The sequence below is a fragment of the Budorcas taxicolor genome, chromosome 17 (assembly GCF_023091745.1).
Source record: "Budorcas taxicolor isolate Tak-1 chromosome 17, Takin1.1, whole genome shotgun sequence".
NCBI classification, from domain to species: domain Eukaryota; kingdom Metazoa; phylum Chordata; class Mammalia; order Artiodactyla; family Bovidae; genus Budorcas; species Budorcas taxicolor.
Window position 1 is genome coordinate 65,672,229 of NC_068926.1, and position 14,608 is coordinate 65,686,836.

Consider the following 14,608-nt stretch of genomic DNA (forward strand, 5'->3'; position numbering starts at 1 on the left):
CGACTGAAGCGACTTAGCAGCAGCAGCAGCAGCCAGTGCACGTTTCATGTGGAGGGGACCTTGTCTTCTCGGCACTTCCCCCTTTCCCTGCTGTGGACGCTGATCTTTTCCATCCCCAGCGCTGTGTTTCTGCACTTAATGTCTGCAGTAAGCAGACTGGACCGTTTATTCATACATTCCAGCTGTCATTTTGAGCTCATCACCTGTCAAAGCCAGCTTCACCCTGTGTCATCTTGACTTGTAAAGCAACATCCCGCTCTGATTTCTTTTCCTATTAATGGCATTACCCGAGACCAAAATCTCAGCTTTTATTTACTCTGGCAGATATATGTAAAGACACCCAGAAAAACCCATGGTCCCAGAAACCTGGGCATTGCCCATGTACCCTGGCAAGTGAGGCACAGAGCCTAGGGGTACCTCCAGCTGTCACAGCTGGGTTCTAAATAAGGTCGCCTTCACCTAGAGGTTTTCAAAGACTCAGATCTTCATGATCACTCAAGGCATTCCTTTTAGCTGATAAGCAAGGAACCTGAGATCCTGGGACATCATTTCTTTGCCCAGAGTCCCTGCACTTCGTAAACAATCCCAATGTTCTTTTCTCATCCCTTTGTTGGCTCCATGTTTTCTTGTCACCAGATATATTTATTGTGTTATGGTTTATGTTATTCTAGTGTTAGTTTTAAGTGCTTCTAGAAAGGCTATTTACTATGGAAGTCGATGACTATCATAATTCAGTTTAACTGTAACAGATGAAAATGCCATCGCTATGAACAGTAATGTCTAATTATGCACCTCTACGTGCCAACATGTAGACATAAGCATTTCAAGTAAGAGTGACTCTGTGTGTGTGACCAAGATTTTAACTGATTGGAATGGAATCTGAGTGGCCTGCACACTGTATTGGAGTCAATGTGAATGACGTTGGTTTCTAGTATCTGTTGGAAATGTCTCTGTCTTCATTTCAGATGTGAATGTGTGCTTACTGCAGACTTTAAGTGCTTTATTAAAATACTAATTTTTAATGTCTTATCTCAAAGCCTTGGATGTTTATTCCCAGGAGAGCCTATGGAAAAAAATTGAGGGTGTTGGAAAAATATATGAATAATTTTAATTTTCATGTAGCATTTTTGTTTTACTTGGGTAAACAGAATGTGATTAAGTAGTTGTAGAATTCCTCACTGGTCTGTCCATAAGGGAGTAAATAAAAAATTGCAGTTATGTTGGGCTACTGCTTTGAACTAATTTAAGACTTGTTTCTGCTTTTTATTCAAATATCAAGACAGTTTAGCATTTTTAAAAACATTGTAAGTGCATAATTTAACCAAAAGAATTGTGGTAAAGTTATTTAGAGTCATTTTTGTTGATCAAAGGCCGCAGTTTGTAGGATTTAAGTAACCTTTAGTTTAAAATTGCCTCGTTAGGTGACGTGTTGATCAGCCTGTGTCAATATGATTGCCTAAGGTGTTGGCATGGAAATAAGCTGGAGTCACCATCAGAGTTTTCTTTCTGCTTGGAGGTTGTTTTACTGTTTCAACCTCAAATTGAGAATTCCTACTTCTCACCCCCAAAAGAGACAGTAAGAAGTACTGTTCCCAGTTTTATTCTGTAACTTTTGGGTCATGAAAAGGGAATCAAGGGCAAGTATGTCCATTACTGGGAGGAGCCATCAGCACCTTCGTTAAGTCAGTCAGTTATTCATGAGGAGTGTTGCTCATTCCTTCCCTGATCATCCTTGAGTCTTAGATTGTGCCGGGTACTCCGCTACGAGACAGGGGTCCCGAAACGCAAATTTGGTCTTTGCTCTTACCGGGCTGCATAAAATGAGAGACAGCAGTGCTTACTCAGAGAATCTCAGACATGTGTCGATTGTCAGAACACATGACAAGAGCTGTGAAAGAGAGGTCCGTGGTGCTCAGAAGGCATTTAACAGGGCGGTCCTCTGGGGTCGGAGGGGATGCTAGGGTGTGCGTGAGTCCTGAGCACAGATGCTCTGGGGACTCACAGGTCAGCACTGCTGGGCTCTGAAGTGATGCGGTGAGGACCACACGGGGAAGCTGGGGAGAGAGGGAAGCAGACAGAGGCCAGACCAGCAGAAAGCTTTCTGGACCAGTGCTGAGGACTTTAAAAAATCTTCACAGCTATTTAAGAAGCCTTGCAATTCTGAAAGGGTTCCTCTGACTGCAGGGTGGGGAACTTTTCTAGAGGCCTCCTTTGTGGTCTGTTGTATCACAGTTTAAGTTCCTGCAAAATGCAGACTGTTTCGCTCACTAGGAAATCAAGGAAGACAGTTCCAGGGACTTCCCTGGCAGTCCAGTGGTCAAGACGTCATGCTTCCAATGCAGGAGGCCCAGATTCAATCCCTGGTTGGGGAACTAAGATCCTGCATGCCCCCCGCGCCCCCAAAAAAACCTTTAAAAAAGGAGATAATTCCTTGCTTAAGAGCTTTTATTTAAGGATCCACCTGTGAGAACCCCCTAGTTCTTATTCACCTTGAATTTGTAATCAAGACAGAACATCTTACCATAAGTATCTTAGAAACTGTGCTAACACCATAATTAAACTGCTGTCTGTTTGTCTATGTGGGTCAGCATTCAGTTCTTTGTGTCTCAGACCCCCCTGAGACTCAAGATGGCATCTGCTCAGGGCCTAAGAGATGAGAGATCCTGGTCAGTGAACTCCTTAGAGATACCAAATTACATCCCTTTAACTGAGCTTTGATTTTACATTGCTATGGAAACGTTACCTTTGTAAGTGGAGTGACATAGGACAGGGTCTGGCGAGGGTCCAGAGTGGGAGACTTGGGGTTTGAATCTTGGCTGGCTACCAGATTTCTTTGTGGCCTCAGACAAATCATTTCCCTTTTAGGAGGTGGGGTGGGGGCAGTGTTTAGTTTGCTCGTCTTTAAAATAAAGAATTTGGACCAGGTGATTTTTTCTTTTTTTTTTTTTTAAGAAGAGCACTTCCTATTGCAGTAGCCTATGACTGTAAATCTCCAATTCATGTCCCATCTTAATAACATAGTATCTTAACTCCACTTTGACCTTTTGCCATTTTCTCAGGGCTGTCGTTAGAAGGATTGGACACTGTCTGTTCAGAAATACCCCTTTCCAGCCTCTGTTGGTCCCCTGGGTGGAGTGAGTAGAGTTGCTGTCTCAAGCGGGAAAAGACCCAGGCTTTACTAAGTTCCTGGTCCACCCACTTGTCTGCTCTAGGGATGAATTGCTCATTCGATCAGGAACCAGAGCACGTGGGGAACCCCATTAAGGAAGGAGCATGATATTTAGAGCAGAATGAGTCGTCACCAGCAGACTATGGAAAGGTCTGGTGAAACACTGGTGGGGCTCCAATCAGGATGGTGCCACCCGGCCCCCAAGAACCAGATAGCTTTTAACAGATAAAGGACAGCACCTTTATTTTACGACTGTGTAAAATAAAATAAATCTCAAAATTCATGAACACCAAGACCATCTCAACTGAACTCTTAAGGAAAACAAGGTAACCACAAAATGAATTTCCTCCAGAAGACTTGTGGAAATTGAGTTCAAGTTCTCGAATCCTGAGCACACAGGCATGTGTCCACACAAATTCATCTGTATGCCCTTCATCGATAGGTGTGAGCGAAGTGAATTCTGTTCACAGTGTACTCTATTGAGTATATTCTGTAGAATTTAATAATTCTTTGCTTCTGTTAAGAAAGTAGATGTAGATATTTTATGCCGTTTGTTATTTGAGTCAGTTGAGTGGCAAGTGCTCACTGTGCATGTATCTCAGTGGGACCTGGCGCTGGATGTGGTGGATTTTCACCAGGGAGCACACGCGTGTATCCAGAACCTGGGTCAAGAGACGGAGGGTCACTGTGTCCCGGACGGCTCCGTTTACCCTCTTCAGCTGCTCACCCCATGCCCAAGCTCGCTACTACCCACATGTCTGACACTGTAATTTAGCTGTGCCCCTGTGGAACTTTATATAAATGTATTCTTTTTGTGTCTGGCTTCTCAGTATTGCTTGTGAGATTTAGCTAAGTCGTCGCTCATAACAACAGCACCTTCTGTAGCTAAATAGTAAGGGTCACCAGGCTATGTGTGTGGCCTGGGGACGAAATCTGGCTTGTGTTCACAGTCTATGAACTAAGAATTTTTTTTTTTTAAAGCAAAAGAAGAGAAGAAATTGTCAAGAGAAAAGAAGCAGAAAAAACTATGTGACAGGGACTGGATGGGGCCCGAAAAGCTTAAAATATTTACTGTCTAGACCATTTGCAGAAGTTTGACAGCCGCTGCTGTATAGTATTCCATCGAATAAATGTGCCAGAGTTCATGTGTCCATCTTCCTGTCAGTAGACATAGGGATCATTTCCTGGTTTGGGCTGTTTTGAATAGTGCTGTGAGGACCATTCTCATGCAGGTCCCTTGGGGCACATGAGTACAGATTACTGTTAGGTAAATACCCTGGGCTGGAATTTCTGGCTCATAGGCTTTGCAGGTAGTGATCAGCTTTGGCAGATGCCATCAAACGCCTTGTGAAAGTGGTTGTACGATTGTGTCCTCCCAGCTATCATATTGGAAGTCCCATTAGCTCTGTATCTTTGCAACACTTGGTATCATCAGTCTTTGTGATGTTAGTCATTCTCCTTTGTTTTAGTGATGAAACATTGTGATTTGCAGTTTGCATTTCCTTGGGGGACAGCCGAGGTCTAGCGTCTGTTTAAAGACTTACAGACTATTTGATGCTCAGCAACGATGTACAGTATTGCTGTTGTTGTCATGCCATTTTCCTGTTGGATTGTTTGCTTTTCTCTTTATTGATTGATGAGAGTTCTTTATATATATGGATATATGTGGATTTCAAATACCTCCTCCCATTCTGTTATTTGCCTTTCTTACTCTCTTAATGGTGTCTTCTGAAGAACAGAAGTTTCAGCTTTATTCTTCCTCAAGAGTTATCTGAAATTTTCTTGGCTGTTTACATTTCTATATAAATATGGGGATGAGTTTGTCAATTTCCATTTTAATTGTTTACATTATTTAATATATAGATTAATGTATAGATTAATTTGGGAGAAAATTGACATCTTTACCTCATCTTTAATTGAGTTATTCTATCCTCCACCCTGGTATATTTTCCACTTTCGAAAGCTGATTTAATTCCATTTTTATTGTTAGTGTTTCAAGACAGTAATATCAGTAACATTTCTCCCCATGATAAAGGTTCTTCCAGCTCAGAATCAGACATTGAAATGGATATGTGACTATAACCAGAACCAAAGTGTAGACCAATAGGAGCACTAGCAAGGCAGTGATATTTTTCCGTAGAATCTGAATCTTTTGAAGGTGTAGATAGAGGAGTCATGATTTAATCAGAGTGACAGAGCATCTCTGAGTTCATCTCCAATTAGCAGTGTTTGTATCTCTGTGCACTTTTTTGTTTTTCCATGGAGTCAGGCTCCCTTTCCTGGGTCTGTTAAAGTTACCACATAGGTGTCTGTGCTTCATATACAGGGCAGTGTCATGGCTTTAAAAAAAAAATGTATAGGTGGCACTTATACTTTCCAGGACAGCTTTTGCTTTTCTTATATGTATGTGTGTGTGTATATATATATATATTTTTTTTTTTTTCCACTATAGGATTGTCCTTTCATCGTCTGTATGACCTATGCCTTCCACACTCCAGATAAACTGTGCTTCATCTTGGATCTGATGAACGGTAAGCAAGATGTGGGGAGTCTGAATACACTGAATGACTCTGCCATGATGTTGTTTGTTTCAGGATGTTTGATCTTGGCTTGCATTGCTCCAAACAGACTGGCCATTTGGGTCTTTCAGATAATTAGATTCCCCCTCAAGTTTAAGGAAACCTTTCACTCTTTGAATTTCCAATTCAACTTCATTTTAAAAAGTTGACTGCAGTCAACTGGCCCTCAACTTTAGGAATGAAATGTCTCCTAAAGATTCATAGGCCAAAGACAGGAATGTATTTAAAAACAAACTGTGAAGGACTGACTCTGGGCCAGCTCAGATTTTAGCCCAGTAGTCTGTACCTTTAGTCCAGACCCACCATATATCAATCTTTAAACCGTCAATGATGAACTGGAGAATACAGGAAGAACTTCAGCCAGAAAGTAGTTTCCTGTCTTTTCTGGTGGCTCAGATGGTAAAGCATCCACCTGCAGTGTGGGAGCCCTGGTTCAATCCCTGGGTTGGGAAGATCCCCTGGAGGAAGGCATGGCAACCCGCTCCAGTATTCTTGCCTGGAGAACCCCCATGGACAGAGGAGTTTGGCGGGCTGCAGTCCATGGGTTCGCAGTCAGACACAACTGAGCAGCTTTGACTCACTCACTCACTCAGGTTTCTAATACTAGAAAGTGACGTGATGTAATTAATTCAAAGCATTTTTAGTAACAGGGGCTGAAATGGAAAAGCATATATTTCCATAAATTAATACCTGTTTTGAAGTTCAGTTGAAGTTTTAATTACATTTTGAGTTTTTGATTTAGAACCAGACCCATCCAACAGCATGAAGGAATCTCACAGACGTAATAATGAGCAGGCCAGCCAGACAGAGCAGCATATTTCCTGCATGACTCGATTCGTGTCACTGTCAGAACTAGCAAAGCTGACCGATGAGGGGAGAGGTCAGAGTAGAGTCCAGTTGGCTGTAACGAGGGGCTGTGAGCTGATAATGCTGCCTGGGCTGGGCACAGGGAGCTTTCAGCGATGCTGGAAATCTTCTACATGCTGATCGAAAATAGTTATACAAGAATATGCGTGTGTGAACAGGAAGATGCTTGGGGAGTCAAAGGTGACGAGAGTGGACACACGCGAACCTCTGTAAATCAGCTGTGGCTCCGCCTGTATCACTTATGAGAACATTCCCTTACCCTGTTGGTGGCATTCTCTGTCTCTGTAGCTGGAGGCCATATGATCATTGACCTTTTCTAACCCTTTATTATGAAAAATTCAAACATACCGCAACATTGAAAGGATTTTACCAGGGACACCCAAACACCCAACCACCTGGGTTTTTTACCAGTTAAAATTTTACTGTATTCGCTCTCTCAAATATCTATCAATATGAGCAGTGTATTCATTTTGTCTCCATATTTACTATCCACAGAGCCAGTTGCCAAGCCACCTACTGCCTCACTACGTGGGTTGATTCAGTTGGCAGACAGGACTGTAGTAATCAAAGGATCAGGTCGGCCCCCGTCCCACTTCCCCCAGCGGGACACATGGGAGCTGTGATGTCCATCCGAGAGCGGAGGCTGGGTTCATATGGTCCCAGCCACATCTAAGTCGCATCTAAGTCTTCTCAATGGTTTGGTTTTCTCTGGGATTTTTTTTTTAAAGTGTTTCATCAGATTACAGAAGTCAGTGACACACCTGTATCATACAGGTAGACGAAGCATCAAGTTAGCTAACCGTTGTCAACCATGTCATGACTGCACGATGACGGACTTCTGTCTCCCTGGCACTCACGCACTGAGTTACACTCTGCGTCTCTGATTCCAGGGGGTGACCTGCACTATCACCTCTCGCAGCACGGGGTGTTTTCCGAGAAGGAGATGCGGTTTTATGCCACAGAAATCATCCTGGGGCTGGAACACATGCACAATCGGTTTGTCGTTTACAGAGACTTGAAGGTAAGGTGGTCTGACGGACTCCCCACCGTCTGTCCGACATGTGCAGCAGGCGTTGTGCGGTAGTCGTGGTCCCCGCCTCGTCTCCCCCTCTTTCACGGCATCCCGTCATTTTCCTCCTCTCAGCCCTGGGCAGAACATCACCTTCATGATTTTGGTCTCCTCCAGACACTGAACTCTTTTCTGAGGACTCCCATCTTTCCTGGTTGTCCCTGGCACCTCCCTGCCTGGTGCAGCACATACGCCAGCTCAGATATTTTAATTAGTTAATTATGAAAAGCAGGGTGGGTTTTTTTGTTGTTGTCACCCATTTTACAGTGGATCATAACTCTGTTAATGTTCACCAAGCAACTGATTTGGCCCTGGCTCAGTGTGAGGGCAGAAGGCGTACAGAGATGAAGAAGCAGAGCACCACTGTCGTACGGGGCATTATCTACTGGTGAACCCGCACGTAGAAAGACTGAGTGCTAACTCGCCAGAGGCAGGGCTGATCGGGTAGGGAAGGGGTGTCTGACAGCTGGCAGAATTTCCCCCGCCCTCTGAACATCAGGCGATTTCGAGATTGCAGATTTCCAGGTTCCAGAACTCCATAGCCCCAGTCTGCCACACTGCTTCCCTTTAAAAAGTCTTACTGGACTTGAACAGAATGAAGCAGGTACTTTCTCAGTTTTTCCATTCCAGAGCACGATGCTTGCTTGGTCGAGGATCCTGCATGAGACAGGGAGTTGGTGGTTTGCTTGGTACTTCCGAGGTGATATTCATGTGGCCAGCAGCATGAAGGTGGGGGAGCAGATGAAAGGGACCATGACAAATTATAGAGATGATCGTGCAGGCACATAAAGGTATAAATAATGGTGAGAAGAAATGTGATAGGCGTGGCAGCTTCCAGAGGATGCGAAACCCGCAGAGAAGCCTGTTTGCCTCCTCTCTCTGATTCCTTCTGAAACTGAAAGCAGGTTAACCAGATCAAGTGTACTGATAATGCCCCCTTCTCTAAGGAGCTCATGTGTTTTGATTGGCTTCTAAAAGAGGTTACCTCCTAAGAATCTGAAATGGTGTATTTCGCAGTTGAGCATTTTTTTTTCCATGAAGTAGTTTGTAACTTTCAAAGCCTCCTGCAAAGCTAAAGAATTACTCCCATAGCCTTCATAGGAGCATAAAGAAGAGGAAAAAACTGTATTTTCATCAAATTAGAAATAATTAGACCCTGGTTGGCACGTGACATTTTATTTCCTCATGGTGAGTTTTGCAGAATAAAATACATGCTGAAAGCCCATGAAGCGCCATTGTAATACATTTTAATTCAAATCTGTAACCGGCCTTGAATCATCTTGATATGGTATTTCTGTTTTCTAAACTATTTAGTAGGCAGTGGTATTATCTAATTTCTATTCAAACTTAATTCTAGTCACTCATGATTATTCATGCTTCAGTTTTATAATGGCATGCCATTATTTTTATTTCGAGCAAGATAATAGTTGATCTCCAGCAGAAAAATACCAAGATGACTGTAATTCACTGTATATTAGGGAGGGGGAGTTTCATTTTCCATGATCACTCAGACTAAATCTAATCTTAATGGCTATATTTCAGCAGAGTTGTGGCCAAAATCATATCTGGTCATTTGGTAAGGCCCTCCAAAGATTCTCTCCTAATAACGCGAAATGCCGTTCATCAGGATTAGCGCGGCACCGTGGAATGTTTTGATTGCCTAGGTCATCACGTGCACATTGCTACAAGATTGCTTTCTGTGCTGTGTTCCACGGTTCCAAGTCCCAGTGGTTCACAGAGGCTGAGGAGCCAGTGGACTCACTCCCTTTGTGGAGAGACACCCCATTCCGGCTGGATTGCGGTTCTTGCTGTGGAAAGGAAATACTGTAACAGCGATGAGCTGTGGTGGTAACCCTCCTGGGTTACCTGCCCTGTGTTCCATTGCCCAGTGAGTAGACTCTTCTCCATCCCTCCTTGCCACTCTCCTGCTACAGTTATTGATAACATGAAAGGTATCATTGTCGGTCTCACGCCCCACTTGGAGGTTGATGATGTAATACTAGAATTCATGTGTAGGAATGAAATGTGATAAAAATAATGGTAGCAAGTGCCTGTGATTGTGGAAGTTCTCCCAGCCTCAGGACGCCTTGGGGACTCTCAGAAATCACCTTCTCTTTCATTTTAGCCCGCCAATATCCTCCTGGACGAGCACGGACACGTGAGGATATCAGACCTCGGTCTTGCCTGCGATTTTTCCAAAAAGAAGCCGCACGCGAGCGTGTGAGTAGTCACACTGGCTGCTCCCTGCCGCTCCTAGTTCGACTCCCTTTTTCCCTCAGACCCCAACATGGCCGTTTGTCCTCCCGGCTTTCTCTTGTCAGCAGTAGTTTCCAACATGTGATGATCCTGGGTCAGAGGGAGAGGAAGGCAGTGGGGCCGCGTGCGTGCTTTCACCTTCTGGGGGCACGCAGGGGATCCACGGGTTAGCTGCCCAGGGGCAGGGAGCCTGAGGGCAGGATGCGGCCCTTCGCAGCAGAGCCGAGCCTGTGCTGGCTCTGTGACCCTCACTCTTCATCTACTGGGCAGCGGTCGTAGTAGACCGTGACAGCTTATGTGCCAAAGAAGGGGCACAGGCCACCACATAGAACTTTCCAGGGAAGGCCCAGGAGTCAAGCTTCTCTCTCCATCCACTCTCCTTTTTCAAAACATTCCTTTTTTTTACCCTAAAAAAAAAAAAAAAAATGAGGATTCTTTTTTTAATTAAAAGAATCATCTACTTGCAGTTCAAACTTTTCATGCAGATCCTGTTGTTAGATTTCAGTGTTACATCCGTCCTCCATGCAGGGGAAGCTGCTGGAAGCCCCTGCCCTTGGCCATCCCTGCCCCCTGCCTCGGTGGACCGAACTGCTTCTAGTGGTGGCTGTGCTTTCTCCACATGTGCTGACACTGTCCTGAGGACTTGCCTGAACCTGAGATCGTTGCAGTGACAGCAGGCGTGTAGTGGCTGCCCCGGGGCTCAACAGAGGCAGAACAGAATATGTACTGGTTTTCATTCCTGTTTCTTTGGTGTCCGCTTATCTGTGTAGAAAGTATGGACGGGTGTGCAGTTTGTGGGAAAATTCCCTCAATTATTTTCTTCTCCAGTATGTCAGTCTTAGCAGTGAATCTCTTAACATTCTGTCTTACTGTGCATCATTGCTGTGTTGAATGGTCTTGAAGTAACTCCCAGGGGTCTTGTTTCATGCATCCGTGCAGAAAATAAACTATAAATCCTTTTTTTGTGTGTGTGAGACTAGAAGCAAAATGGTTCTAAAACTGCACTACTTTATGAGGGGCTGCATTAAATCAGAATTGCCGTTTAAAGCTCTGATCAGATATTAATGGCAATTGGTGCCGTTTCGGTAAAGATGTCTCTCCCTTCCTGCAGAATGTGGGACAGGGTGATAAAAGCCTTAGCATTTTGCTAGCACTTGACAATTATGAGGCCAGAACCTGGGGTTGGATATATCAGCCTCTCCCAGGGAGTTCATCAGACATTTTTAAGAGAGTCATTTGAATTTTTAATGCCACAGCTATTTGATATGCTAATTTCTTCAATTTAGGGTAGTCACAACTGAATATGAACCAAGAGCTCATAAGAGTTAATCTCCCAAAGGAATTAACTTTCAGAAGCAGGGTTACTCATTCCCTCAAAAGGCCTCGCTCACGTCTTACTGTAATTCACACGCCAAGTCTGAAAGGTGGTCTGTTGTCCGTTATCTGAACCACATCCATTAAGGGTTCAACCTTCCAACCCTGTCGGGAAGCTTGGTTTCCATGTTTAAGTGACGATACTAAGATCGCTACTTAAAAAGGATAAACGCTCAATGAAGAAGTATGTTTTTAGGCGGAGAACAGAGGCTTTGGAGACAGATGTGGGTTTGAATCCTTCCACGTGGCACCAGCCTCATTTTTCTCTTCTGCAAAGAGGCCGTCACAGTGCTGCTCACTGCATGCGACAGCTGTGGGGTGTAGTCACCTCCTTCACGCAGGGAGGGCCTAGTTGATGCTGGCTGTGTGCCAGGTGCTAGCGCTGCTGCGGGGCTGAGGCAGACAGGCTCCTTGACCTCCCAGAACAGCCACCTAGGGGACTGTCCAGGAAGTGACTGGTGTGGGGACAGCATTCATGCTGTGAGTGGAACACTGGCTATCCCAGGAACACGTGGCTGGCGGCCTGAATGTGTTGTTATTAGTGTCTTCATTCAGTTCTGTTTAGTTCAGTTGCTCAGTCGTGTCCAACTCTTTGCAACCCCACGGACTGCAGCACGCCAGGCTTCCCTGTCCATCCCCAACTTCCAGAGCTTGCTCAAACTCATGTCAGTCAAGTCAGTGATGCCATCCAACCATCTCATCCTCTGCCACGCTCTTCTCCTCCTGCCTTCAATCTTTCCCAGCATCAGGGTCTTTTCCAATGAGTAAGTTCTTCACATCAGGTGGCCAAAGTATTGGAGCCTCAGCTTCAGCATCAGTCCTTCCAATGAATATTCAGGATTTCCTTTAGTATGAACTGGTTGGATCTCCTTGGAGTCCAAGAGACTCTCAAGAGTCTTCTCCAACACCACAGTTCAAAAGCATCAATTCTTTGGCGCTCAGCTTTCTTTGTGGTCCAGCTCTCACATACATACGTGACTATTGAAAAAACCGTAGCTTTGACTATACAGATCTTTGTTGGCAAAGTCATGTCTCTGCTTTTTATATGCTGTCTAGGTTTGTCATAGCTTTTCTTCCAAGGAGCAAGCGTCTTTTAATTTTGTAGCTGCGGTCACCATCTGCAGTGATTTTGGAGCCCAAGAAAACAAAGTCTCTCACTATTTCCATTGTTTCCCTACCTATTTGCCATAAAGTAATGGGACCAGATGCTATGATCTTTGTTTTTTGAGTATTGAGTTTTAAGCCAACTTTTTCACTCTCCTCTTTCAAGACTTCCATCAAGAGGCTCTTTAGAAGCCTGCATAGGGCATGGATATAATCATTGACTTTTTATGGGGTAGAATCTGAGGTTCCAAGAAACTAAGGAACTTGAGCAAAGTCACAGGCCTGGCAGATTGTGGGGCTTGAATTAAAATCCAGTTCTGTCCAGCTCTAAGGCTCGAGCTCCCCACACTCGTTTGAACTCTGTGAGGCTTTGAGAGGATGGACCTGGTACTAGATTAAAGGCTTGTGGCCAGACTCTCACCCTCGACTGGGCTTCTCTGGTCTTTTCAAAGCGGTAGGTGTGATCCCAGGACTCCATCTGATGCTGGCAGAGCAGCGTCGTGGTCGGTTCCCCATCTTGACCCTGACTCCGTCCTTTTAATGATGGAATTGGATTCTCAGAAACTAAAAGTGAACCGTGGAGCAGCCACCAGACCACACAGAGAAGCTTGATTGTGGAATCAAGCAGATCATCATGACTCCCTGAGTCCCAGCTGATTTTCTTCAAGAGCGCAACTCTCGGCCTCTAGTCACCGTGCCTTCAAATGCTCGGGTGTTCCTTCAGCATGGACGGCACAGAGCGGCCGTGGGAAGCGCAGCAGCCTCGGGTGCTGCCGAGTGGCAGGGCTGGAAACCACGTGGCAGGCGGCCCAGTGCTCGGCGTTGTGTGCCGTGTCCACCCGGAGGCGTGATGTGCACTAACCCCGCGTATGTCTCCTTGTCAGGGTCTTCCCATCCCAGGACTGGGTTTTGATCCCAAGAATCACAGGTTATAAAGCCACCAAGGTTTTCCTGGCCACACTGAAATTAAGCTTCCCAGAAAATGGCTTGGATGCCCCTTACAGAAATCTCTGACGTCCTCATAGTGTGACTCGCTGACCTCATGCCAGCAGACTTTGGATTGCAGGGGGCAGAGCTTTTCTGGTAGATGGACCAGTGCCCATTTCCACTGTTTGGAAAAGTCTTTCAAGATGGAACTATGAGGCTGAGAGGACACCAGTCCCAGTGTTGAGCCCGAGTCATCAACAATCCAGGGTCACTTGTCTGAGCAGATTCTCACCGAAACTGAGCATAAGCAAGTTAGAAATGCTTATAAGAACGCAAGGGGTTCTTTTCTAGTGCCGGTGCTGCCCTGAGCCCATCCCACATGTGTTCTGTGGGGGTGAAGGTATCACATCATCATCCATTCTACCAGTGAAGCAAATTGACAAAGGACAGGAATGCAGCTGCAGATAACAGCTTTTGGGGAGCGCTTTTGAGCCCACACCTCTGAATTTCAGTTTCCCATGAGCCTTCTCTCACTCTTGGAATGGTGTGTGCTCACATTGTAGGACAGGAGAGGATTTTGAGTTGCAGATAGAACATATTATATGTAAACAGCTATCCTCCCAGGTGGTTTTTCTCAGCTTCCCGCAAGCCATCTGCACATTTGCTGAGCTGGGTCCTTTGACCTGTCGGCAGCTCTTCAGACCTGGGACTTCTCTGTCTCCATACCTGTCAGCTTCCCCACTACCACTTAGGGACCACCGTGACTGTGGAGGGTGGGGGCCGCCATGGACACCCGTGCAAACCCCAGTCCTCAGCATGGCGGGTGGTGCCTCACAGGAGTGCCCGATACCATCACTTCCAGGTCCAGAGTGTTGCAGTTTGGTCACCTGTCCTCGCAGATGGGGACGGGCACTAACCTGTCCCCATCGCTTCCAGGTCCGGAACACTGCGGTGTGGTCACCCGTTCATAACCACCTCCCCAGCCCCACACATCTCCACACAAAAGCTCTCCAGTGGGCAAGAGACCCTTGGCTCCCCCTTGCTGTAGTGGGGATGGCTCACAAGATTCAGATCTCACCTCCCAGACCATAGAGCATGCCCAGAGCATGCACATGGCTCACGGTTATCTCATATGGTAATTTATTAATATTCATTCCCATTTTAATGAAGGAAAGATCGTTTTCCTATTGAGTGTTCACCAAGCCATACTTGATGGAAGTGCTGGTGTCCCCTCCTCCTTGTTTGGCCTTGCTTCTATTTGAT

The 14,608-nt window shown here is 45.4% G+C and overlaps 1 protein-coding gene across 1 annotated transcript in view; it reads left to right on the forward strand.

The window, feature by feature from the left end:
* Positions 1–14,608, forward strand: part of GRK3 (G protein-coupled receptor kinase 3) — a 110,800-nt gene that overhangs the window by 76,412 nt on the left and 19,780 nt on the right. Inside the window, exons 10-12 of the mRNA XM_052654640.1 lie at positions 5,622–5,700; positions 7,506–7,636; positions 9,810–9,904. Coding sequence (XP_052510600.1) covers positions 5,622–5,700; positions 7,506–7,636; positions 9,810–9,904 — 305 coding nt within the window. The remainder of the gene's footprint in view (positions 1–5,621; positions 5,701–7,505; positions 7,637–9,809; positions 9,905–14,608) is intronic.